The sequence below is a fragment of the Populus alba genome, chromosome 11 (genome assembly GCF_005239225.2).
Source record: "Populus alba chromosome 11, ASM523922v2, whole genome shotgun sequence".
Lineage (NCBI taxonomy): Eukaryota > Viridiplantae > Streptophyta > Magnoliopsida > Malpighiales > Salicaceae > Populus > Populus alba.
In genome coordinates, this window is record NC_133294.1 from 22927631 (window position 1) to 22954947 (window position 27317).

Below are 27317 nucleotides of genomic sequence, written 5' to 3' on the forward strand. Positions count from 1 at the left end.
GTAAAGAAGAATTAGCTTGTGCGAAACGCGAGACGTTATAGCACAAATAAAAGGATTGAGAAAAGATATGGAGTCCTATTAAAGGCAACAGATTATACTTGATTTTTCAATGGAGATTCCAGCTTTTCTTAGCTAGCAATTAAGTTTCTAGAAATTAAGAACATCTAGCTAGGTGCCATATTATAAAGGGAAGTTTATTAATTGATGTGGTGGTTATGTTAGTCAGAAACTTGTAACCTATGGTGGTTGTATGCCTTTAATTCCTCACCTTTTAGGCTAATCACTGTAAGGAATTATGCTAGACTGGTTGTTCTAACCGTTAACCACATACAATGTCTGGTGGATCAACTCGAAGATAGTAGTACATCATCATTATTATAGAATAATATAAATTATATCTTGAGAGTCTGAATGACTAAATAATTATGAGTTAGAATCTCATTATTTCTATTTATTTGATTAAAAAATTGAACACAAAGTTGTGTAAGTCTGTTTAAGTTTTAAGTCCAAAAGGCTTTTACTTGAAAGGCTAGGGTGTTTTAGAAAATAATTTAAATCATATCTTGAGACCTTACCTAACAATTTAAACTATTGGGTTAAAATGATTTTTTGACATGATATCAAAGTCTTGATAACCAAGCGGTCACAAGTTTAAATCTCAACATTTTTATTTATTTGATAAAAATTAAACATAAAATAATGTGAGCCTGAGCTTATGCAAGTTTCAAGTTTCAAAAACCTTTACTTGAGAGGATATATTAGAGAATACTATAAATTATATTTTAAAATATTACCTGACAAACTTAAGTATGATTTTTTGACAACTATCACCATTGTTTTTTACTGGTTTAGAGGACATGCTTGATATGGGTGCATGTATGAGACAAAACCACAACCCAATCCAACACATGATTTTATTAAACACACTTCTTGTCCTAGCTAGGGCTGTGTTTTAACATGGCTTATTGGAACTGCTAGTGTTTGCTCCCCCCCTTGTTTGTTCTAGTCCCAGTTCGAGCATTATACGTTTTGAGCACTAAACCTTTAGATTGGAAACCTTCCATTTTCATTGCCCATCACTCAGGAGACACCTTCCAACACCTTAGGTCAGACTTTTCGAATCCCCTTTCACAGGGGAGATCAGTCCTAGCTTCTAGCTTTGATTTGATGGAAGGGACGAAATCACATGTTGATGACTTTCGTTTATCAATACGAATTTTAGATCTTTGTTGGATAACATGCATGTAGTTTCGCTCATCATAGCCGAGCTTTGATTTGAAGCTAGTCAAAGCAGAGAGATTGAATTTCCGATGCAAGCAGGGTGGATCCATCCAGTTCATCTACGACGAGGAGCTTTAAGGTAGCTTTTTATTAATAAAAGAAAAATTGAGACTGGGATGGAATGGATATGTTTTTTTATACTTTATGTTTTAAAAATATATAAATTTATTCTAAAAATTATACTAAAGAGGAATTTATTTTACACTTTTATCTCTATCTCTTAATAAAACTCGCCTATATCTTCTTCTTTGTGTGTGTGTGTGTATTTCTTGTATCTTAGAATTAAGAGAAAACTAAAACGGAAAAGGGAGATAGAAACAATGTCAAATATTTTAGCTTTAGATTTATTTGCATTGTGAATTAGAATTGTAAATTAATAATTTTACATTTCTCATAAAAAGGTATATGTCCTCGCCTGTTGGGGATTATATGATTTTTTTCACACTTTATTTAAATAGTAAAATGATTAAGTTGATGTTGAGAGCAGGAAAAAAAAAAGTTGAATTAGCGTCTAGGTCTATATAGACTTTTCAATTTTAAAAACATAGTAAAATTATTAATTTATCTTTTTTTAAAAAAATATATATAACTAGTTATTGAAGATAACGGAAGGAGGATTTTATACGGTATTGGAGAGAGCCTTGAATCACGACCGGCAAGATGCAGAGAAGAACAAGTCCCTTCAACCGCTGCATTATTGTCTTATCTTTATTATGACTAGTAGGCGAGTAGCCAAGCTCGTGGATTTCTATATATATATATATATATATATATATATAACTCTTGTTTAAGAGGGTTTGTCCATATATATATCCTACCCTACGTAAACAAACAGAAACACAGCTAGCTTTCAATAATTGAGAAGCAAAAGGCACCATGCTCATACATACATACATACATACATACACAATGACTTGGATGTATGAAATGAAAGCATGCATAAGAGAGGAGTACCATGGGCCAATTAGCTATGGGAGAGCTGGCTGGCTAGAAAATCTTTAAATGGCTGCTGGCATAAGAGAGAGATCGCCACATGCCATAGATGTAGTATACACCGGCCATTAAATGACCATGCAGCTAGCTGATGGAATGGGACAGCGACTGTTTTATTAAATTATTGATTTCCTTTCCTCATAAGGATCTATATCTTTCTTCATTTTCCTGGAAATATACTAATTTTACCAAGTATATTTGTGATGATAACATTTCCTTAATTTCTATCAATTTAATTATTGATAGGAACAAAAACAAAGAGCTAGTAATTAACTTGCTGTGGTCTTGGTGTTTTTAGCCTTGGCAGCATGATCTTCTAACCAGGACAGGATAGTCTCAAAGACAAGCTCCACATTTTCCTTAGGTTCACCAATCAACACATGCCACATACCAGGAAAGATCTTCAATGTCTTGTCCTTGCTTGAAGCTGATTCATGCACAAAGCTTGCTGACCTATAATCACATACAAAATCATCCTCCCCATGCACCATTACAAATGGAACCCTTAGGTCACAGCAATGCATCCTTATGTACTCAGAAACCCTCAAAAACTCTAACGCAGTTGCCGCCGGAGGCTTCCCTGAGTTCCGACGGTTTGGGTTGTTGGCAACCAGCCTTCTCTTCCATTCTTCCTTGTATGATCTGCTAGAGACTGGCTTTGAGACCACCACTTTCCATGTCGGTGCAAACAGTGCTGCCAAAGGGAGTAGCTTCTCTAAGGGCCACATAGGCTTAAACTTACCTGAAATACCACACATAGCACCACTTAATATCAAGCCATCCCATGCATACCCCTGCTTCAAACATATAAGGATTGAAATTGCCCCTCCTAGTGATTCACCATATAGAAAGGCTGGCAACTTAGGGTTGCTAGCCTTGACCGAGTCAAAAAACTTAATGCAATCACTAACAACATATTGAATATTTGGGATATGACCAGCTAGCCCATCTGAGTAGCCATGGCCTTGTAGGTCAAGTGCACAAACCAAGAATCCTGCTTTGGCTATGGCTACAGCAGTTAGCTCATTGAGCCAACTGCTTTCTGAGGAGTAGCCATGGACCATGGCTACAATCCCTTTTGGCTGAGAAGTGGAATCCGGACGCCAAGATTGTGTGAAGATCTTCATGTTCTTCTTGTTGAACATGAAGCTTTCTTGGTGAAGAATTTGGTACTTCTTGTAGAATTCTTCTCTTGTGAGGTCTCCATAGGGACTTTTGTCATTAGCTTGGTGAATTGGGTGTGACATTTTCTCGTCTTGAAAGCTAATTAATTGATATAGACAAAAATTAGCAAGAAATAGTTGATGAAGATGGAAAATGCTGAGGATGATAATGCACTTTATATAGCCAATTGTGATTTGTGAAAATGATTGAACACCCAAATTTTACTGAAAGAAGAAAAGAGTCAGCAATATAGCTAGATTCGTGGACAATATGCATGGGATTCTTGGTGGGGAATTATCATTCATACCTAACAAAAGGAATTCTCCTTTTTTTTTTTTTTTTAATCTTCAACCGTCTAATTAATTATTAGTCATACCTAACAATTAATGTTGCTGGGGTCAAGAAATACCTATCTCAAAAAATAGAATTAGAATATAAATATGTACAAGTTTTGAAGTTTTAAAAACTTTTATTTAAACGAATTTATTAAAGAATTATATAAATATATCTTAAAATCTTAAAAATTTAAGATATTAAGTTGATATAATTATTTAACAAACTTATGATTCATTATTCTAAGTTTTTAGATTAAAGATTATGATGATGATTTGTAATCATAATAATTTTTTGTGCATACATATCCAATACAAATACGAAAATTTATTACATCTCTTCAAACACAAGACTATATACAAATACGAGATTTCTTGCATCTCTTCAAACACAGGACTTTTATATATATATATATATATAAAGACTCCATTAATAAGTTGGTTCGTACGTAGAAGATAACAGAAAAATAAGAATTAGGATATCCTCAGAACAATCCTTACACGATAAGATATCCTAATTCTTATTTTCTTTTATCTGCCACCAACCAATTTATTAATAAAATCTTATATATATTATTGTTTGGAAGCAAATCATTTGTGTGATCCAAACTTCTAGCTAAGAAGTTGCCACGAAGCCTTAGTGATTTAATGCGGCTTCTCCTATATTAATTTGTATATATTCCCATTCTCATGTCTGTATCTTATGGTGAGCTAATGGGTTTGGTTTGAACGTGGCTGGCTTGCTGTTCTTGAAAATTCGTATCCAAATAGCGTGGAATAACTACAAATAAGATCCCCAACTACAGGGAGATGTTCAGTTAATTAAGTCTCTAAAGCTATCAAAATTAAGGAAACTTGCCCTAACACTATCACATAATACTTAATGTTAACCCACGCTCGTCTATACCCCCCATCAAAAGCAGTACTTAGAATAATTCATGAATCGTGATTTCTTCTTCTTCTTCTTCTTGTACATGACACTATTATTGCTTCTTCTTTCGTTTATGTGCCATGATTATGTATACTAATGAACGTTGACAACAAATAAAATCATGTGTTTTTGATGGCCTTGTTAGAATTATTCATTAAGAGGACTTGTAACATTGAATAAATATTTTGTTTTCTATCACTTTCGAATGGGATTTTTTTATCAGCTAAGAAAACTACCAAGGCACAAGAAAATAACGCAACAAATAATTTTTGCTCTTTTTTTAAGGGTTACAGTATATATTAAAATCTGATAATTTTGCATTGCTTGATTTTATAATGCTTCAAGGACTTGATTGAAAATCTCATTATAATTGAGGACCTTATTTCCAATGAATTTCATTTTTGGTGTGTGTGTGTGTATGTTGGTCTTGATAAAAAAATTTTTCCCAAAAAAAAAAAAATGTTAACATGAATCAAGGTTATCAATTCCGTTTCGATAAGTGTTTTGTTTTTTGAATTGGAATGAAATGTTTCAGTTTCAGAGTGTTTCGACGTGCCATTTTAGGGTTATACTGTTCATATATATATATATATATATATATATATATATATATTCAACAAACATAATTCAAATTCAAGATAAATTAATTATAAATTATGCAATACAAACACAATGCCAAACAAATATAATTTCAAAATTTAAAATATTTCTAAATAGTCAAAGATTATATATATATATATATATATATATATATATATATATATATATAGATCTTTAACTTAAAGTAATTCAACTTAAATAAATATCAAAATATTATGAAAGTAAAATGTTTTAACAAAAAATTTTTAAATATAAAGTTAGGTCAATGTTATCAAGTGGCTAATGGAATCTAAATCATCCCTTGTTTTGCTCAAATTCCTACAAAGTATAAACATGAAAAAAAAAAACAATATGAATATAAACCATATATATTAGTGATAAATATAATTTTAAAAAATTAATATTATTGTTAATGAAAATAGTAATAATAAATTTCAACATTATTATTAATATCATTGCTATTAAAAATAATAATGAAAAAGAGCTTTTTATAATCGGATGGTTTAATTAATGAAATTGAATAAAGTTCAATTTGATTCAATGGCTTTTTAAGAGCGGAACGAAACATGTGGAATGAAACCGGAACGTTTCGGGTGGAATTTAGCCGAAAAATCCGGAACGGACCGAGATTTAAAATGAGATGAAATTTGTTTCATTTTCTTCTGTTTTTTAAATTGATATGAAATATTTCGATCATTTCGGATGGAATAAAATGAAATTGACAACCTTGACATGAATGACAAATTTGGAACATACTTGTGCCTTTACGCGAGGACATCATCACCTGTGTGGGATGATGAACCATGAGCATGATGGGCGTCGTAGAGATTCTGGGTGATGCATTCATGCATAAACCGTCGAGTGATGGCAACAATTTTCTCATCCACAAAACTAGTTCAATTCTCGCAAGGAAACATACATTGTTCGGAACTTATTTGGCAATATATACATGATTTAAGGCATTAATTAAAAGCTTCAACCATTTTTTTTTAATTATTATTATTAATATAAATGTTTAGATTAGTTTGTGTGCACCTCGATTAATTTTACGGATTCTAAAATTAATGATCATGTAAGCCTCTAATAATCATGATATTTATAAAACTTAAATTAATAATTTTTAAAAAATATATTCAGACCTAATAAATTAAACAATACCCCTCAAAATTTCTTCAACCATATTCTTAAAGAAAGAAACGGCAACACTGAATAAAAGAGAATAGTTGCAAAATCTAGGGTTGCTAGACTTATTGATCCATGAGGAAAACCTTTTTGCTTTAGTTAGTATTATAAGATAGAAGGGACAAATATACAAAATACACCTATCTCTATAATAATTTTTATATTTTCAAAATAAAAAATATAAAACTCTGCTATTTTCTGTATGATACAGTAACCAATCACCCATCGTAATGATAAAAAGAAGTCGTCACTCCTTCAAATCTAAGTGCTCGCAGTCCAATAGCTTGCAAATAACCTATGGCCATGGATTGAAGAAGGCAGTGACGTCTATGGACGGAGCCTGAAGCTGAAAGAGGCTTTAAAAACCATGCATATTTAGTATTAAGAGCTTCATTCAATGTCCCCTCTGAGATGGGCTTTCAAACCCATATGGTATTGTTGATTTTGGAGTTCTTTTATTGGGAGAGGATTTAGCAAAAAGTCTTCATATTCATGGGTAATTGCTTGCTTCCTCTTTGCAAGAGCATAGGATTCTCCAAAACATTTACATGGCCAAAAAGCTTCTCTCAACAACTATTATGAAAGGGTTATGATACAAGGTTGAAGAGAATGGGGACCAAGGGCTCCCCACCCCAGCTGGAATATCCTCATGGACTCCATATATATCGAATTACAGGCGAGTGTTCGTCTCCGATTTGGAGAATTCAACACGCCAGCTGTCCTTCACTTTCTACCATGGAAGTTTTCCATCGGATTGATGGAGGGGTCCAAGGTTTTCCATAACTTTTGCTTTCGTTAATTAGGTCTGTAAAATGACAAGATCGTGACCTAAAAGAATGGAAAGAAACAGCAGTGGTGATCATCATGAACATGATTACTGAATAAACAAGTGATTGTGGTTAGTTGGACTTTGTGCTTTGTGAGATTATTCTTTTCTTTTTCGATAAGCTTTAGGATTGTTTAATTACTCGATGGTATAAACAATGAGATGTTAGATTAATAATTCATCAGGAAATGCAACAGCAACAGAGACTACAAATATTTCTTCCATGCAACGCACCAACTGAAAATTATTGTAGCTTTCCTGGCCCCGCTGCCTCATTCCTACTTAGCATAATTATAAATTACTGATTCCGGTTTATAATCTAGTTTAAAGGATTGTTTTCTATACAGAATGCTGCGTTTTAAATTAGTTAAAATAATACCTTTTATTTTATTTTAAAGTCCAACTTAAAAGGCAGTATTTTATGCTTAGACATATATTAAGGATTCAAGTTAACCTAAAATGATATCATTTCAGATTTAACCAAAAAAATAATTAAAAATGATTTTGTTTTGAATCTCATCCAAGTTTTAATCATGTTAAATCGTATTGATTACATATAAAACATGATCTGAGTTAGGTTCTAAATTGATGAATTATTACATATAAATTATCTAATTCATCAACTAAACAAAGCTAGATTTAATAACATAAATCTCAAAGAAATGATAAATTTCAGTTTTTTTAAAACATAATATTTACTTTCAAGTTAAAATTTATAAAATAATAATTAATAAAATATTAATATTTCATTTCATTATGAAACAATAATGAGATTCAAAATACAAGATTGCAAATTGTATAATATTTCTCTGTGACACCAGAACCAAACCCTTGAAGCATATCCGATAAAAAAATGCAAGAGGAACATTTAGGGTTTCCTTCTAGATTAACTGGAAACTGCTTTTCCTGTTGCCCTGCAACAAAATAAGGTTATCTTTCCTTGTTATGTCTTTTCATATGTGCTCTCTTGAACATGTTCTCCAAACAAACAAAGTGGAATTCTTAGTATTGTTTTGTTCTTATAGAAAGACACAACTTTGTTTGCCAGAGGTTCATGTTGATGTAGATATATCATACCATCAAATCAAATTGCATAAAAGACTTCTATATGTGTCTCCTTATGTGACAAAAATGTATACCCATGAGAAAATGCCAAACATTATACTTAACATCTAATTAAAGTTTTATTTCCTTGGCAATCCATACTTGATTCATATTAAAACAACATTGTTTTGAATAAAAAAATATTTTAAAATTGACTTAATTATATTTTTTTAAGTTTAATCGAGTCAATTAAGTTAATTAGATTAACTTTCAAACAAGTCTAAAAAAAACTCAATTCGAATTCAGACTCCGAATTGGTGAATTATAGAGTTGACTTGTTGGGCCAAGTCAGGCTTAATTAATAATATGATTAAAACCATTTCCTATCTCTAATAAATGTTATTTCCATTTTTATTTTTAGATCTAAAATTAACAAAAGCTAGTTGTTATTTGAAAAACACTATAGACACAAACTTTTTAACATTGTTCACTAGAATAGTGTAATGAAGTCTTTACCCTGAAAAAAAAAAGCCTTTATATTGGGGGGTATTTTGGTCTTTTTGCAATACCCACTAGTCATTAAATGATTGACCAACGGTATATGTATCTTTTTATATTTTTTAAGCACGAAAAAATGACTAAATTACCCCCCAAAACACACTTTTGGAAACTAATATGAAATGTATTTATGTCTTTCTTAATTTTTAAAATACAGTTTCATACATCAATGGCCTTTTGGTCGTTTCATTATTGTTCTTTTGTTATTGTCGGTTTTATGAAGGACAATTTGATCTTTTGACATAGATTAAATATTATCTAAATGAAAAAATGTGTATGCATATGTGACATAACCACTAACGTGTGGGAGGTGTCTTTACACTACGAATAGAGCGTGAGAAGACCTAATGGCCAAAAATACCCTTTCATTATGTCATTGAAAGCATCACCATATCCTTTTACTATTGGTGCGGCACATGTTTCTGATACCAAGCGATTTGTCACCGGTGAGGCTTTTTTTTTCTTATTTTTAACCCAAAAGGTACACTTGGCCTCTTTTGTTGATGATATTTCAACTTCATTTTTTTTTTTCTTTTGAATTGTTTTTGTTCTTGATCCTTTTATGGAAGTTTTATTTGCTTTTAATTTTATCATTTAATCTCAATTTTGTAATATGTTATTTTTTTCAATTTCATCCCCATTATTTTATCTTGTTTTTTTTTTTGGACATTTTGTTAAATTCATTTTTCTTTTCAATTTTACCTTTCAATCAAAAATAAAATTTAAATATTTAAATTTTGATCCTTCTTCTTTTAATTTCTATTTTTTGTTTTGAATCCTTTTGTATAATTAGTTTTTTTTTTTAATTTCATTCTTTAACATTTGATTGATTCAAAATTAAGTTTCATGGTTTTTTCAAATAGTGCTTTCGGTCTAATGAACGATTCACAGGTTTAAAAAGTTAACTAGATAAAACAATATCATTACCATTATTATGCTAAAACAATATTGGCTTTTTCTTCATCAATGTTATACAATATTGTCGTGAGATTGATATCGTGGTTTATGGTGATTTTTAAAAATATATTTTTACTTGAGAATGCATTAAAATGGATTTTTTTAAGGATTTATTTATTTATTTTTGCTATCAATACTTCAAAATCAGTGAAAAACATTTTAAAAATTATTAATTTAATGTTTTTTCATACCAAACGCACTTTTAAAATATACTAAATATAGTTTTGACCACAAACACAAACCGTCTCTCATTAACTTCTCATACATTATAAAAGCTATTAAACACAATAATATATATTAATGATATGAAAAAAGAAAAAGAAAAAAAAAAGAGAGAGATCTAAGTTGCTACAACCATGGAGCACAAAGAAGGAAAAAGGGCTCTCCACTGCTTCAAAAGAGTGCCAACTAAATTAATCAAATAACTTACTCTATGCCCTCCCGAAAACTTAGATCAAAGCTAGCTCATACTGATTAACATAAATACAGTAATAAGAAATATCACATGAAATGGACAGTTACCTTTCCTTGCCTATGCAATTCAATTATTATGAAAAAAAATTGCCATGCATTGACAAGATGAAGAGTTACTCCTCTTTCCATGTGATAATTTTTAATATTATAGGAATTTTTATAGATCAAAACTATTTTTTTTCCCAATCTTATCTTAAATAAATATTTTTTTCATACATGTTTTTTATTTTATATAGTTAACTCGTTCAACCGATGCCTCCACTTGAAACTCAAGTTATAAATTAAATGAATTAATTTAAATCAAATAAAATAATATTTTTTAAATTTTCTAAATTCAAATAGCATCATTTTACAAAAAATAAAAATACAAACAAGAAGAAGAAGAAATCAAATAGGTTTTGACCTTATAGTTGATGAAACTAAGACCCTATTTGTTTTTGTGTTTTAAAAGCGTTTTTGAATAAAATTATTTTATTTTTATTTTTTCTTTGCTTCAAATAAATATTTTTTTTTGATATTTTTAGATTATTTTGATGAGATGTCAAGAATAATTTTAAAAAATATTTTAAAAACCAACTCCAACTATATTTTCAAAAAACAAAATTAACTATATTTTCAAAAAAGATAAAATGGGGAGAATCCTGGATTGAATTTTTTTTACGCACATCCTAATCTAGGAGACGGTTGACCTAAGTCTCCAATCAACCTCTCAAATTGGAGTGGTTCAATAAGGATGTAAATAATAATTCAATAATTGAAGACTGTAATATATCAATTATTAAAAGTATATGACCATTAACAGCCATCAAAGAAGAAAGGAATCTATAAAAATCAAATCCAATTGCCTCCACCCAAAATACAAATACAGCCAAATTGAGAATACACATTAGCATTTCTGTTCACACCAAAAATAAAAAATTTCTAAAAAACACAAAACAAAATTCATATACTCAACCAAAAGAGAAGTCAAAAGACAAAAAAAGGGCAGCCTGTGTAAAGAAGACAATACTTGTAAAACGTTGAAATTACTTTTGTCTTTTCCACTCCCGCTCTCACCAAATCAACCCCTTCAATCACTCTCTCTCTCCATCTCTACTTATTTTCTTACATCAACAGAACAGAACCCTAAAACAAAAAACACACAGAAGAGAGACAAAAAGAGAGAAAGACACTGCCTTTCTACAGCAGTATCGACAAGAAATTCAATACACGTATTACGTTTTTCAAGAAACAGGCAAGTTTTGCTTCTTTTTTTTTGTATTTTCACTTTTTTTTTTAATGATTTGAAGTGTTGATTAAGCTTAAGTGAAATTTGTTTTTAACATGGTTTTATACTTCACTTGTTGGTCTTGCATGGTGGTTGAGAAAATGGGAGGAAAGAAAATGAAAAGTTTGAGTCTTTAGGTTTTTTAAGTACTAAATTTTTGTCATTTGAATTGTTAATTTAAGCTCAAGCAAGATGCTTTTAGGTTGTAATTTAGCTCAGTTAGATTTAGCTTGTTTTTTTAATGAACTGGGTTTTGAAGCTTTTTGGTTTTTGTTGCCAATAAGGTAGAAACGATTTGATTTTTACCTGAGTAATTTTTAATTCTACTTAAAATAAGCTCATATAGTTGCAATAAGCTTAGTCTCAGATGAGTTGTGTTTTGTTTTGTTTTCTGGGTTATGGTTAAATGGAGCACTTTGAGCTTCGAAAATTTCTTTCTTTCTATTTATTTATTCATTCATTGAATTCTCTCTGCAGTAACTCGAGTAAAAAATGGATTTTGGGTATTGGCTTGTGGATTGCCTGATTGTAGATTTTTCTGGTTTTTTTTTTTCTTAAAAGTTTCTTTTGCTGCATTGCTAAATTTTGCAGGGTTTTTGTGTTTATTAACCTATTGAGATTGATGGTCTGTTCAAATTGAGTTTTGATGGTGTTGTTATGTTGAGAGTGGATGGGGAGTGAAGAGGTTTTGGAGAATTCTACTCTTATGGATGTTAGTATGAGTTCATGCAATGGAACAATGGTCCAGCACACAAATGGCATAGAGGAGAGTGAGAATCTAGGCGCTGATCTACTTAAAGATTTTGATTTGTGTTGGGAAGATATTGAGGATCGATTGACTGTTTCTAGAATGGTTAGTGATTCGGTCATAAAGGGCATGGTATCTGCAGTTGAACAAGAGGCAGTGCAGAAGATTGCTCAGAAAGAATTCGAGTTGGCTAGATTGAAGGAAGAATTGCATCTTTACCACTTGGGCGCAGATGAAAATGAATCTGTGTGTTCAGGGATGTGCCAAGAGCAAAAATATAGAAAAAATGGTGTTTATTCTACCCATTCAGATACATTTGTGGAGCAAGCTATGTTACAAGAATCTTTGGAAAATCTTAAAATTGCAGTTAAAGGGAAGCTTAAGAAGGTCAAGAAAGAAATTCACAAGGTTAAAGGGTCCTGTTCTATGAGGAGGAATTCAGCTTCTGAAATTGTGGGTTTGAGTGGTATTCTTCCAGCAAAGGTGCCTGATAAATGGAGTGATGTGGACAGAATGCTTGGGGATCTAGGAGCTACTCTGGACTCTTTCTACAAACACACAGATGATATGGTCCGTTTCTCCAAGTTATCACTCTTTGAGTGGCAGCAGGAGAAGGAGTTTCAAGCAGAAATTGAAGGGCTGGTTATCCAGAATTGTATTAGGGGTCTCCAAGAAGAGTTTGAGCAGAGTTTGTGGGATCAAAATACCCAGTTTTTTGGCAATGTAAGTGCAAGTTGGCTTGAAAAGGTGAAAGAGCTTTCGAGTTTACGTCAGGAATTGGATGCCATCGCAAAGTCACTGTTTGTATCTGAAAGCGGACAGTTAATTTCTCATGGTTCCCTTGAGCACCGGAAGTCTTCAGGTCATCATGTTTCAAATGGAAATCATGATGAGTCTATAATTACTATGCCAGAAAATTTGGAAGCTGCCCAACTAAAGCACATGAACAGGGAAGAATTGTTTCATTATCTCAAGACTGAGATGACTAAAATGAAGAGACACCATGAGTCAGAAGTGCAAGAGATGACGGAAGAAATTTTCAGCCTCAAGAGGGAGTACTTAAAAGAAAGGGGATCTTCTTTGCCCGTGAGGAAGGATAAGGACTTAGACATACTGAGGAAAAAGATCCCTGAAGTCATTTTGAAATTGGATGACATTCTTGTTGAAAATGAGAAAGTGCCTTCAGTGAGCAACAATGCAGAGAGTCTTGACAATATGAAGGACAGACTTGAATCCCTTCGTTTAGAAAACCATGAACTACGAGACATGCTTGCACAAAAGAAAAGGGAAATAAAGCTCCTTTCCTCACAAGTTTCTGATGCTACTGAGAAAATGTCACAACATTCTCTGACAGAGGTAAACTTGTTGAGAATAATCACAAATCTTAAAAGTTTAATAGAAGATACACATGTTGAAACTACAATCAGTGAAGATCTGTATAAAATACTTCTCAAGGAGTTCATGGGCCAGATCAAATGCTTCACTAAAGAATCAGACCTGGAGTATGATTTCATGGAGGGAATTTATGAAATTATATTCAGAGAAGCAGCTCAAAATGCCAAATCTGCTAGCAAATTGGAAATTGAAGATTCAGATATGGAGTCTATTATTACACAAGGGCTGTTGGAAGTTGGTCTTCAAGAGGCCTTCAAGGAAGCTGAGGAGAAACTTGGTAGTTTGAACCAGAAATATGTTGATGAAAATAAAGTTCGATTGACGCTTGAGATGGAAGCTATGGAAAAAGAAAAGGCATTAAGAATGAGCATTGCAGAGAAAGAAAAACTAGACCAAGATATACACTTGCTAACAGCAACAATTCAAGAGAAGGACAAACTAGTGCGGGAATCAACAGATGCGTTGGAAAAGGAGAAGGAAAATTTAGAGTTGGCTTCTAGAGAGCTTGGCAATTTAAGGGCTCAGACAAGTCAGCAGCGACTATTAATTTCACAAAACAGTGAAGAATCTGAGATCATTAAACATGATTTGCTCGAGGCTTTGGACAAAAACAAACTTTGTGAAGAGGAGATTAGCAAGTTGCAAGAGAAGATTCAGCTAGTGACTGAGAACTTGAGGGAAGCTACTGAAGAGAAAAGCATGCTGCTTGCTGTTTCTCAAGAGAAGCAATCATTGGTTGAAGCAAGAGAAACAGAGCACAGGGAGCAACTGGATTCAATAGTTGTTCTTGTCAACGGATTATCAAGAGCAGTTACTGATTTTGAAAGCAGAGCCACAAAAGAAATCAAAAGGAGTAGCTTGAGGTGCTTACATTGCCATTGTTTTGATATAAGAGTGTTTTATTGTCCCATATGTTAATTTATATTGAGGTGTGGACACAAATTGGGGTATTCTTTTTAGAATGGTAACCGTAAATGCTTAATGAAGCCTAAACTACACTAATGCGTGCACATATTCATAATATATAGATTATGCATGTGGGAAATGGTATGTCCCCATTGTATTTGTATTACCTGATTTTTTCAGATCATTAACCTATAAAGCTTGAAAGAGTTTATTATGCTGTAGAGGATGATGTTTTGACTGAAAATTGTTGCATAGTAGACAATAAGTTTATTGATTAGAAACCAGCCATAACAATACATGGCTTTTTTGCAGGCTGGAAAATCTTAGTTCGCAATCAGGTTCTCTTATTCAGAAGGCTGGTGTACTTAAGAGAATGGGATTTCTGTACAAGCAGAAGTTGGAAAGTAGGGGTTCTGACCTTCAAAAGGCTGAAGCTGAGGTATGCCTTAGAATTCACACTTTGCAAGACTTATCATATCTTTTAGTGGTTTGCCATCATCTCATAACAAATTACACTCTACAGAACACATGTATTGGTTGTTTTGTATGTTTTTGCATACACTATGCTTACTGGTTTGGAGATAAATTCCAATAACTTAAACGGTGGTGTATATGTCCATATTTCCAATAACTTAAACGGTGGTGTATATGTCCATATGTTGAACTATGTTATTTCATTATTTCATTACTTGAGGAAGTAGCTTTTTATATTTTTTTCTGGAATGGTTGTCGTTTCTGATTAATGTTTGGATACAGTTTTCATGCTATATTCCAAAATATTAAAATATATAGGATAGAAGTTAATGCACTGGTTTAATGGATAGAGAAGGCATGACTCACATGCTCATTGGTGTTAGAGAACCACCAGGGACTTTTTTTTTTTTTTTTTTTTTTAAAAAAAGACAGGAATAAATTGAATTAATGAAAAAAATTGGAACCCTGGAAATCTTTTTCCTTTTGGAAAGATTTTGAAGTTTTATTTGTTGGAGTAAAAGAAGATAGCGCAGAGAGTTGTATTGGGGAGATTTTTTTCCCGCTTCATACTCCCATAGCTATGTGATCAAGATTATCTGCTATTTAAGAGGACGGAGCTTTTTATTTCAAAGGTTGATTTTTTTTGTGAATAAGTATATTCAGTGAATCAGTTATATTTTTTGTAATTTTGGGTGATCTTTTCCAATGCTCAATGCATCCTTTGCTCAACTCTTCACAGTGACCCCTGGTTCTTTAAGTTTTAATCCAATTTCATGAAAATGTACACGCATGAACTTGAAAAAATGTGTATTGATATGTGTTTTTCATTTTTCTTAACTAGTTTACTGGATTTTTTTTGTCTGAATTTCAGGTTGATCTTTTGGGCGATGAGGTGGAAAATCTTCTAAGCCTCCTTGAAAAGATATACATAGCACTGGATCATTATTCTCCAATATTGAAACATTATTCTGGAGTAAGATGCTTTTTTCTTCTGCATAACACTTAATGTATTTGGAATTAATTTGTGTTCGCTTGCTTTCATTTTAATTTGTGTGTGTGTGTGTGTGATTGAATTTGATTATTTCTTTAAGTTGCGAAGTGGGACATGAGGGGGAGACAACTCTTTGCATAATTGCTGGTGACTAATATTTGCACAGAGTTCATTACATGTTTTGTTTTGAAATTGCATAGAAGTAAATGTTACAACTTTCCCTATGTTGGATGAATTCCATTCAGGCTTCAGCCACTCAAAATTTTCAATTTTGATCATGAAGAAACTAGTAAAATGAGAAGTAATCCATGAATAGATTCGAACACAAAATAGATTGATTATTGAACATTTGCACATCAACCTTGCCTAATTTAAAATGATGTTTTTCATGGTTATACAATGCTAATATTGTAAGACACCCAGTCAATACCCTTAAGACATTTAATTTTTGATTCATCCATTCATTAACCGTTTACTTCTTTTGTTGCAGATTACTGAGATTCTAAAGCTAGTTAGAAGAGAATTGAATGGAGAATCTATGAAACCAGTTTGATCCAACAAGGTAATGTTTCCAAATTAGGTGGTTCCATCTTAAACATCTTGTCTTTTGGGACATGGCAAGATGAAAGTGAGCCAAAGGCCATTGGTGTATGCTCCTAGCTCAAGCTGTCACCTAAACATAGCATTCTGTATGTGGAGTAAATTGATGATTATTTATGAAGATTTTCTGGTGCATTTTATAGATATCCTCAGATGATACTGCATAGTGAGCCAAGTGCCAAGTGCCTTCTACAACACATTGAAGCCTCAAACTCTTGCAAAGTGGAAAGCCAAAAACATATTCATAGTTTTTGGTGTCAGAAGGAAAGGGATGCAGTCACCCCCTTGGCCTTTGGAGGGGCATCCCAAACGCCCGCAACGAGAGGCGAGGCAACTTTAGAAAACTTGGTTTTTGTGATACAGAATGGTCCCACATTCCTGGTTCTGGACTGCTAGTAACAGTGAATCACAGACTGGTTCTGTGATCGACAGTTTTCAGTTCACCCGCCCCCATTCTGCCTACATAGATTATAGTTTTATCATACCATAGGTTTACAGCCTGTTAATGTATAGGTCTTTCTGCAGTTAATGAATCATTCTTGCTAGTTGGTAGGCAAGTTTTCAGCTGTCTTCATTCTTGAGATACGATAGCTGTTATCCCAAGTAGAAAAGAAATCCCTTACAAGCAGATTTTTTGGGAATCATCAAAAAGTGATTCCTAATCAAAACTAATGAATATCTTAAGCAATTTCCTTACCAACATGCTGGTGGGATCATATTAATTAGTTTGCAATCAGAAATATAAATACTTCGAGACATCAGCAAATTTGGACACAGGAGCATCTAGCTAGATCAAACAATGGAGGGCAAAAGGTGGGAATAAACATTGAAAAACAAGCAGACAAAAAGGCATGTTAAATGCTTTTACCATCAATTGTGAAAAATGGGGAGAACAAGTGTGAAATATTCTTCCAAAACATGTGGAAGTTAAGAATGAAATGGAGGTGCCATGGGTTAAATCATGAACAAGTAGCTGCTTCTCATTTTTCTTTTTCCTCAAGTGAAGGCAGAACGCACATAAGAATTTCACTAAATACATTTTATTTCCAAGAAACCTTCCTCTATCTTGATCTGTACAGTAGATAATTCAGCACCCTAAAACGGAACCAGTCAGCTATGGGAGTTCCCTGTTGATTCTTTCATCAAGAAATTCCAGGCCAGCAACGCTGCCCCAACCGCTGGTTCCACCTGAATATTCAAAACAAGAATCAATACTGGTCATCCCACTCCCAAAAATCAGACAACTGTTCGTTTTGCACCATGACAAGTACCTCCACACCAACAAGCCATGCTTTGAATTAAAGTGCAATTTAGTCCGAAAATTTCCCTAGTGATCCCTTTCTAGTTTATAGTTTAGAAAGTTATGCATTGCTCTTCTAATTGTAAATCACTAAAATCAGTTGCAACTTGGTTCAATGCATTCAGATTTGACAGGGGGGAAGGGTTAAATATGACAAAAATGAAAGCAAGGCTTGAAATCAGGTTTTGCAATTCGTTGAGAAATGAATGCTTCAAGAATAAAAAGTGAGTCGATGCTAACCTGTGGTCTAATGGGATGAGCCCCAGGAAACTGCTCCTGAATACATTTCATAACTTCTTTCCCAATATCCCAAGTCCTGTTAGCTTCGAGAACACCACCAACCATCACAACAGGGAAAGAACCATTTCCATCTGCAAGGAAAAAAAGTCTTTAAGAAGGTTAAGTTCATGAAAATAAAAGGTAAGAAAAGACAAGAGACATGCTTTACTAGATAGCTTTCCAAAATTGCATTCCTATTATTGTTAGAATGGTTTATATGGAATATGTCACATCAACTTGCGATAAAGGCTAAAGAACACCATAACCCAGAGTTTAGGCATCCTGAGTTCATACAAGGGATCCACCTAGTGCTAAAATTTATATGAAAACGATGTTTATCTTGAGCAACATTTTAAATGAGTACAGTCAAATCAGGTTTGCACCTTCACCGCACAAATGAAGTCTTTGGACAACAGCCTTCACACTTAGAGCTAAGTCCTGGACTGCATCGACCAAGATCTTAGTTGCTACTTGATCGCAAGCTTCTGCACAAGATACCACTTCTGGAACAAGTGCTGCAATGCGTGCCCAAGATGGATCAGCATAAGTCCACCTAAAAAACCAATGAAAAGATAGGCATCAGTTCACCGAATGATTATCAGGGGGCTTTAGAGGAGCAGGATTTCTCTTATAGCCATTTCATTTAATACTAAATATCACGTGCTTTAAACCATTTGTTGGTTACATATATGCAAGGGGAAAGGAAATTAAACAAGAAAGGAAAAAACATGAAAAGGAAACACAGACAATGAAGGATACTTTGATTTCAAATTTCAAAGTTCAAACCAATAATTGAAAATAAAAATGATGACTAGATTTAAAACAAATACCCGATAAGTTCATCAGGAGATGAGAGACTGAGTGCCTTCAGAATCTTATTTGTTAGCATTGTCTGTGGACCACGACCATCATGAGCCCTTATTACTGCAGTCAGTGCCTTTGCAGCAATTCCATATCCACTGCATTATCACACATCACTAAAAAAAAATTACGATACTTGAAAAGGTAAGAAGACTGTCTAGCAAATGATCGATTAACAAAGCAATTTTCTTTTTATAAAACCTCAAGCTATTAAAAGCCACTGGAAAGAAAAAAACACTATTGTTATTTTCAGAAAACAAAGTAATTAGCATTCAAACTGTTGATTATTTAAGATGAGACAAGGAAACTACAACTCAAACCTATCTCATACACCCTGACTACATTAGGCAAAGAACTAAACACACAATGAGTGCATAGCACATACCTCCCCCAATCACCTAGGACAGGTCCTGCACCTGAAGCTCTAGCTTCTCTGCCATCTTCAGCAAATCCATAAGAAATGCACCCCGTACCAGCAATTAATACACAGCCATGAAGCTTTCCCATGGTCCCACTTGCAAGAGCAGCAACAGCATCATTCTGAACATACAACTTCACATGGCTAGGAAATATTTCTCTGTAAAAACAGAGCACTGATTCAGAACAAGACACCCACAAATAATTCATTGGTAATAAGCAAGGAGAAGGGAAATAAGAAGCAAGTAGTAATGGTGCGGGTTAATCTATGGCCACAAGCAGAAAAATATTTTATATGGAATTGGGAACATTCCAACTAAAACACGAGGCGAAATGAAAGCAACAAGATTATATTTTAAGGTCACAATGAACAATAATAGGCTCTTATAAGACATGAAAAAGTATAGAATTTATGTTCAATTTCCACCAGTCAGGTCACTGCACAGTGAGAAAAAAAGGTGCTAGGTAATACTCCGAAGCAAACCTTAGCCAGTTTAGTATCCTTTCTTGATCAGTTGGATGGTTAACACCAGAAACGCCTAAACAAACAGCATGAACAGCTGACCAATCAGAACCTGATTTTGAGAGGGCTTCGGCCATAACCTCTTCCAATGTGCCCCTGGCAGCAGTTTCTGTAGGATATGATACATGAACAGTAACTAAAAAAAGCAAAGAAAATGAAACAATGTTTTGCCATTTTGATTCTTCAACGTTGACAATGTGAGAGGATGTTGATATTATATTTATGTATTCAAAAATGGTGTGGAGAACATAAAGGATATGACATAGGGCTATAATAATTGAAGGTTTATCAGAAAATTTTGATTATTAGCGTCCATATTGGAACTGATACAGAGAATACAACAAACATTATGCATTAGAAATCTTAAAAACTACCAACTTAGAAGTTCATTTAAGCATCCAAGAACCCCTATTCTCAAAAGAAAGCATGAACAAATCAAGTTGATCAACAAAAAAAAATAAAAAAATCCAGGCGACAATTGGCAAAGCTAAGAGATCAGCAACCTCAAAAAAGTGAGTTCAAGTGTTGGGCAAACAACACAAACATTAAAGACATTAATCAGAGGGAAAAGTCCACTCTACAGCAGCTTAATTACTCTAAAAACTTCCCCGTGTAAACATACAATCAATTAAACCAGGGGCCAAAACATATAGCTTAGCATTGGTACCAAATCAACTCCAATTTGTAGAACTCAAAATAATTGGGAATTATGACAAAAAAAATTAAGACCAGATCTCCGAAGATTATATGGTGAAGGTCTAATTCCTTTTTTATTTTCCTCTTTTTTTTTCCCCATAAAGTACCAAACTTTGAGTCGGATTAAAGGGAAAAGAGCCAAAATTCAACCAAATTCCCATCTGGGTCAGTCCAAATCATAAAAACTCACCAAAAATCATTAACCTAATGATCACCACAATCAAACCCAAAACAACCCACATCAAAAACAAAAAAAGATTCAAACTTTAACTAAATCAAACACCAACCAATATATCCACCATTCGAAAAACACAAAAAAATCAAAAGGGTAACAAAAAATAACAACAAAAATACCTCCAACGCTGTTATGATTGGAGCAACCAGAAACAGCACGTCCAAGTATAGGAGTAGGGTTAGGGAGGGATTTTGAGGAAGAAAATAAAGGAATGCAGACACAAACAGTTGAAGTAGTCCCACCATCAATCCCCAAAATGACTCTATTATCAGACCCATCTCCATTTTCACAGTGATCATGACCTTCAACTTGTTTTTCATGGACATTTGAATCTCCATTGCTTTCCCCATAATTATTCATCGTAGAAACAGAAAAATATCTCTCTAACACTCTCTCTCTTTTGAAATGAAAGATTAAAGAATAGCTATGAAGGAAAGAAATACAAGTTAGAGAACGATGACTTTAACCAGAAAAACGGAGACTTTGACATCAGGATTTTGTTTGATACGGAGAAAGAGTGTACTATTTTTAGTCACTTATTTATGAAAACATTTACAACTTAGTCCAATATGTTTAATGTGGTCAAGCAGTTCTTAAGATGAGCAACTCGGAGGATAGAGAGTTTAAACCCAATTGACTTCTTCTTGATGATTCTTGCTACCTCAGGCTGGAAGAGATATTGAATTTGTGTAAATGGACAGAATGAAGCAGCAGCAGCAGCTAGTAAAGCTAAGATCAACCAATGTCCCAACGTGGAGCCTCTCGTGACATGCTTTCTTTCCCCTCTTTCTATTTCCAAGTGAAGGATGAGGCTTACGCGTTGTGTTCTTATTATGTATGTGATTATGTATTTAAAAATATTTAGTAATTAATATATAACATGATTTTGTATGGATTAAGAAAAAAATATAATTTATAATTTTTTAAAATTTATTTTTTTTCAAACCGCAAAAATCATATTGGCCCCATAGCCCCATTGCCAGCTCCCATGGTCTTGGCCTATTGGGGACTCATGTAATCCTGCTTCTTCTGGCAAAGAGATTCAATAACACAACGGTCAGCAAGAGTTGAGGGACTGCGTTGTACGTTTTCAAACATGGAGTACTAAGCTATAATATTATTCAAGTCAAAGGGACTAAAGAATAATTTACTCTGGGAAATGTCGGTGGTTTGGACTTTGGAAATTGTGGCATTGTGCCCTGGCTAAATGTTCGTTTGGTATCTTTAGTTTTATTATTTGTTAATAAGGTCCCTCTGAGTTTGTTTTCCCTTTATTCACCCTCGTAATCTATATTTCTTTACTCGCTCCTACCTCTCCAGTAATCATTGATTAAATAAAATAGAACGATTATTTCCTTTAAACAGAAAAAGATGTAGAAAAATATATTAATGAAACTAATCGGTTTTTAGACAGATCAAAGTCTGAATGTGGGTTGGCGGGTTAATTTATTTTTTAAAAATTAAAATAATTTTATTTCGAGTTTTTTTAAAATAAAAACAATAAGTCTGATTTTTTTTCTTCCATAACATTAATAAAATTGATTTTTGAAAGAAAAAAAGAAAGAGATTTAGAGATATATTGTAAAAAAAAAAAAAACAGACCTTATCCATTTGGAACAAAATAATTTGATGGATTGACACAAGGAATCTTATGTTATTGATTGGTAGATGTGGTGGAACCATGTGTTTGTTTAGCTAGATGAACAATTCATAGAATAATATATATTTCTTACTTTCCACACTGTAAATTAACTTACTACTAGTGGATTCAAGGGGAGTTTTATGTTGAAATCAAGTTCAAAATTAATTTAACAAAATTTAATTTAACTTAAATTTTTTTTTCATGATGACATTTTAAATCTTTTAATTTTTTTTTTTAATAAAATATCATTTTAAATTGATTAAATTGATCTATCAAACTTATTATTACTGGCCAAGACAAAAACTAATCAAGAATTCCCACTTAATATACATAAATTCATTGATTTTTCAATAAAGTATGGAATTGCTAAGCTTTAGAGATGTATAAATGACTAGTTTGATTCAAGTTGTTGGTCCATCAAATCCAATTTATAGACTTGTTTGGATCATATAATCACTCAAAACTACTTTCGATTTGATTGTTTTTCTAACTTTTTTTTTTCTTGTATTTTATTGAAAGGACTAGCAGTCCAACAACCTAAGCTGGATAAATTTCAAATATAAGTGTCACTTTTATAATCTTCCTCATGATCATCTTTATTATAAAAACCCTAATCTCTAGTAAAAAGAAAAAGAAAAAGAAAACTAGCGTGAGAAACAAGAGTCGGCAATGTATTCTCTTGTCCCACGCTGCATGAACATATAAAAATTTTTTACTGACAAGGATATATGTATTTTCATTGCAACTGTGGACGCAGATTGAAGAGAGGAGGAACACATGCAAGCATGTTAGATGGTAGGCATTAACTGGTTAATTTGACCATAGAGATGAGATCAGGACAAGGACCCAATAGGGGTACTCTTGGTACGGACAATAAAGGAGACAAGGCACAGCTCTTTTAGCCCTAGCTGAAAGAGTAGTTTTGTTAATCCTCAGTCACTACAGTACAGCATCACTGCTCATCATCTTCCAGACATCAGCATGTGACTCCCACCTCACCAATAATGGAATCCCATCTCATCGATCTCTGGTAACACTGCCCAAAAACCACCACCAAGTAGAGAAAAATAATATCAAAAGATCACAAAAGATGGTGTCTCTGTGTGTGTGTGTGTGATAGCCTAATGACTACAGTTAAAAAAGATTATAATAAAAAGGAAGCTTAAGCCATGTCAGATTCTTGTCTTTAAAGCATAGAACAGACAACTAAAGGATGGAAAGAAGTGAACTTTTCGAATCCTTTTTTTTAACCACAACCCATGTTCTATTTCCTTTGTTTTGATAGTCACAATTAGTATTTTCAAGATTTGTTTCTTGTGATAATTCTCTCTAGATTTCAATCTCGTTTCCTGTGAGCAAAAGTTTGTTTCTTTACATCTCATTGCCATTTTGTATCCAGTTCTTGCATGTTTCTTCTTGGTTCATCAGATCTGAATGGTTACTGGGGTTGCTGATTGGAGAGGGTGGATTCATGGAGAATGTGCACCTGGTTTTTGATGAACATTCTTGGTTTTTAGCTTTTGAAGTCTCTGAAAGTGGGAATTCAGATGCCTGTATGGGACTAGAGATGGTAACCTGATGCATTGTTGAAGTCTGTTGAGAATTCTTGATGCTGCTTTAATGTATGAAATTGTTGTGAGCCTTTTGATGACGGTGGTGAGGTAATTTGGGTGAATTAAGAGATGGAATTTACACGCATTTTGTGAAATACTGTTTTTTCTCTCGGTTGGTTCTTGTTGGACAATTGAGGATTGATTTTGTATTTTTGAAGGTTCTTGAGGGAAATTGGCAGTAATGGAGAAGGTCCAGGGAAGAGGGATTTGGGGTCTTGGATTACTGATCATAGTGTTCCTATCTGTTAGCAGCGGAGAAGCTCAGTCAAAGCCTGTTTTGGTAAACTGTGGTGCAAATAGCAGTGTTATTGTGGATGGTAGGAGATGGATTGGTGATTTGGCCCCAAATGATAATTTCACCGTCAGTTCTCCTGGTGTTGCTGCTACTGATTCTACTGCTGATGGCAATTCAACCTTAGGGCCACTCTACAAAACTGCCCGGATTTTCAATGCTTTGAATTATACTTTTGCTGGAATGCAGGGAAACTACTTTCTGAGACTCCATTTTTGTCCATTCCCTTTTGAGAATTATAATGTTAATGAGTCCTCGTTTAGTGTCGTGGCTAATGGTCTGAAACTGATGACTGCGTTCAATGTTCCGGTCGAGATTGCAGACAAGAATTTGCACTTGCAGAATTCCAACAGCAATTCAAGTTCTTTGTCCTTGGTCAAAGAGTATATTCTAGCAATCAATGATGTTCTTGTGGTTGAGTTTGTTTCATCTAGGGGATCGTTCGGGTTCATAAATGCCGTAGAGGTTGTCCCTGTGGTTGGCACACTTTTTGCAGACTCAGTTAGTAAAGTGGGTGGAAGTAATGCCAATTTCAATGTCAGCGGACGGGGGATTGAAACTATGTATCGGTTGAATATCGGGGGACAGGAGATCAAAACTAATCAAGATTCAGATCTTTGGAGGAAATGGGAAATGGATTCCAGCTACATGATTACAGCAGATGCTGGTGTTGAAATCAGGAATACTTCTAATGTCACTTATGCATCGAACAATGATTCCTCGGTGGCTCCACTTCTTGTATATGAAACAGCAAGAATCATGTCCAACACAGAAGTCTTGGAGAAAAAGTTTAACATGTCATGGAAATTCCAAGTAGATCCTGATTTTGATTATTTAATCCGGTTACATTTTTGTGAGCTGGTATATGACAAAGCAAACCAGAGGATTTTCAGGGTCTATATAAACAACAAGACAGCTGCTGATAGCTTTGATGTTTATGTACGGGCAGGAGGGAAGAACAGAGCATATCATCAGGATTATTTTGACACGGTTTCCTCCAAGACAAACACCCTTTGGGTCCAACTGGGTCCTGACACTGCAGTTGGTGCTTCAGGAACCGATGCTCTCTTGAACGGACTGGAGATTTTCAAGCTTAGCCGAAGTGCGAATCTTGCATTTGCTGACAGAATTGATTCAACTGAGAAATCTGCAAGTCATTCAAAATCTTGGACTCTCTGGTTGGGGGTTGGAGCAGGTGTAGCTTCTGTCCTCATTATTGCAATTACATTTTCTTGCATCTTTTGCTCCGGCAAGAATCGAAGAAAACGAATGAGTGATGCCAAAGGCAACCCTCCTGGATGGCGGCCACTGTTCATGCATGGTGCTGTTGTAAGTAGCATTGCTTATAAAAAGGGAGGGGTCCGTTCTCTAAATGGATCGTTGGCAGCGTCTACTAGAGTTGGCAGGCGTTTCACCTTGTCAGAGATTCGTGTGGCAACGAACAATTTTGATGACAGTTTGGTGATAGGAGTTGGAGGCTTTGGTAAAGTATACAGTGGGAAGATTGAAGATGGCACACTTGCAGCAATCAAACGGTCAAACCCACAATCCAAGCAAGGCCTGACTGAATTTGAAACAGAAATTGAGATGCTTTCAAAGTTAAGGCACAGGCATCTGGTCTCGTTGATTGGGTTCTGCGAAGAACAGAGTGAGATGATCTTGGTTTATGAGTATATGGCAAATGGAACTCTTCGAAGTCATCTTTTTGGGAGTGATTTCCCACCATTGACATGGAAGCAGCGACTAGAAGCATGCATTGGTGCTGCCAGGGGACTCCATTACCTCCATACTGGAGCAGATCGTGGAATAATTCACAGGGATATTAAGACAACCAACATACTGCTTGATGAAAATTTTGTAGCAAAAATGGCAGATTTTGGGTTGTCTAAAGCTGGTCCAGCTTTGGACCACACACATGTTAGTACAGCAGTGAAAGGAAGCTTTGGATATCTTGATCCTGAATACTATCGTCGACAGCAGTTGACTGAGAAATCCGATGTTTACTCATTTGGCGTGGTGTTGTTTGAAGTTATTTGTTCTCGACCTGTTATAAACCCAAGCTTGCCAAAAGACCAGATCAACCTCGCAGAGTGGGCAATGAAGTGGCAGCGGCAGAAGTCACTGGAGACCATCGTTGACCCACGTCTCAGGGGAAATACTTGCCCTGAGTCACTGAAGAAGTTTGGAGAGATAGCAGAAAAATGCCTTGCTGATGAGGGGAAGAATCGTCCAACAATGGGGGAAGTTCTGTGGCATTTGGAATATGTCTTGCAACTTCATGAAGCTTGGATGCGCGCCAGTGCCACCACTGAAACCTCCATTACTAGCAGTCAAGCATTGGAGGATTTGGAGCTTAGAGTAGCAGAAGAGGCACGACGCCCCCCTCTCGCCTTGGAATAAGAGAGATGGACCTTGGAATGAAGGGCGATGGAGGTCCTCTGCTGAAACAATGGTTTTGGCAAATAGAATGCTGGATTTCACAGTGGAAAGGCCCAAGTGTCTAGCGAAAGCTAGAAATTATATTCATTACAATGTTTTTATCATTATGGTCCTAAATTCTTTTATTTTGTTCAATCAGATTATGTGCTTGAGGTAACTGTTATTATGTCCAAATTAACTTTACTAGCAAGTGGAGTGAAATATATAAGGCATGATCTTCAAAGTGTTTTATATCTTATTCTATGTAATATAACTTGCTTTAGAGGGTGTTTGGAAGTGTAGTAGCAGTTGTTTTTC

The 27317-nt window shown here is 34.2% G+C and overlaps 4 protein-coding genes across 6 annotated transcripts; 2 read left to right on the top strand and 2 right to left on the bottom strand.

Moving 5' to 3' along the window:
• Positions 1-2276: 2276 nt before the first annotated feature.
• LOC118029474 (caffeoylshikimate esterase) lies at positions 2277-3626 on the bottom strand. The gene has a single exon (XM_035033373.2). The coding sequence runs from the start codon at positions 3519-3521 to the stop codon at positions 2544-2546; it is 978 nt and encodes a 325-aa protein (XP_034889264.1). The 5' UTR covers positions 3522-3626; the 3' UTR covers positions 2277-2543.
• Positions 3627-11367: 7741 nt separating this feature from the next.
• Positions 11368-17289, top strand: LOC118029471 (WPP domain-associated protein). Of its 2 annotated transcripts, none has more exons than XR_004684173.2 (6): positions 11368-11576; positions 12201-14615; positions 14971-15097; positions 16004-16105; positions 16614-16771; positions 16867-17289. XR_004684173.2 is itself a non-coding variant. In XM_035033371.2 (6 exons), exons 2-5 carry the CDS (start codon positions 12280-12282, stop codon positions 16674-16676), a joined length of 2628 nt encoding a protein of 875 aa, XP_034889262.1. In that variant the 5' UTR covers positions 11368-11576; positions 12201-12279; the 3' UTR covers positions 16677-16685; positions 16867-17289. The 2 variants fall into 2 exon arrangements, 1 of the variants encoding a protein (XP_034889262.1); XM_035033371.2 differs by having other exon boundaries at positions 16614-16685.
• Positions 17290-17527: 238 nt separating this feature from the next.
• Positions 17528-21508, bottom strand: LOC118029472 (uncharacterized). Of its 2 annotated transcripts, none has more exons than XR_004684174.2 (7): positions 21154-21508; positions 20065-20212; positions 19549-19740; positions 19133-19261; positions 18686-18855; positions 18264-18411; positions 17528-17911 (listed from the first exon to the last, which is right to left on the bottom strand). XR_004684174.2 is itself a non-coding variant. In XM_035033372.2 (7 exons), exons 1-7 carry the CDS (start codon positions 21392-21394, stop codon positions 17834-17836), a joined length of 1089 nt encoding a protein of 362 aa, XP_034889263.1. In that variant the 5' UTR covers positions 21395-21505; the 3' UTR covers positions 17528-17833. The 2 variants fall into 2 exon arrangements, 1 of the variants encoding a protein (XP_034889263.1); XM_035033372.2 differs by having other exon boundaries at positions 18264-18394; positions 21154-21505.
• Positions 21509-23453: 1945 nt separating this feature from the next.
• LOC118029470 (probable receptor-like protein kinase At1g30570) lies at positions 23454-27278 on the top strand. Its single transcript, XM_035033370.2, has 2 exons — positions 23454-24246; positions 24448-27278. Exon 2 carries the CDS (start codon positions 24471-24473, stop codon positions 26979-26981), a length of 2511 nt encoding a protein of 836 aa, XP_034889261.1. The 5' UTR covers positions 23454-24246; positions 24448-24470; the 3' UTR covers positions 26982-27278.
• The last annotated feature ends 39 nt before the right edge of the window (positions 27279-27317 follow it).

Bases quoted from the DNA above. Each gene is read 5' to 3' on its own strand.
- LOC118029474 (XM_035033373.2), bottom strand. From the start codon at position 3,521: ATGTCACACCCAATTCACCAAGCTAATGACAAAAGTCCCTATGGAGAC.
- LOC118029471 (XM_035033371.2), top strand. From the start codon at position 12,280: ATGGGGAGTGAAGAGGTTTTGGAGAATTCTACTCTTATGGATGTTAGT. The intron at 15,098-16,003 runs GTATGCCTTAGA...TCTGAATTTCAG, and splicing joins TTCAAAAGGCTGAAGCTGAG to GTTGATCTTTTGGGCGATGA. The intron at 16,106-16,613 runs GTAAGATGCTTT...CTTTTGTTGCAG, and splicing joins TATTGAAACATTATTCTGGA to ATTACTGAGATTCTAAAGCT.
- LOC118029472 (XM_035033372.2), bottom strand. From the start codon at position 21,394: ATGAATAATTATGGGGAAAGCAATGGAGATTCAAATGTCCATGAAAAA. The intron at 18,856-19,132 runs GTATTTGTTTTA...TTGGTTTTTTAG, and splicing joins TCTCCTGATGAACTTATCGG to GTGGACTTATGCTGATCCAT. The intron at 17,912-18,263 runs GTTAGCATCGAC...TTGAATATTCAG, and splicing joins CTCATCCCATTAGACCACAG to GTGGAACCAGCGGTTGGGGC.
- LOC118029470 (XM_035033370.2), top strand. From the start codon at position 24,471: ATGGAGAAGGTCCAGGGAAGAGGGATTTGGGGTCTTGGATTACTGATC.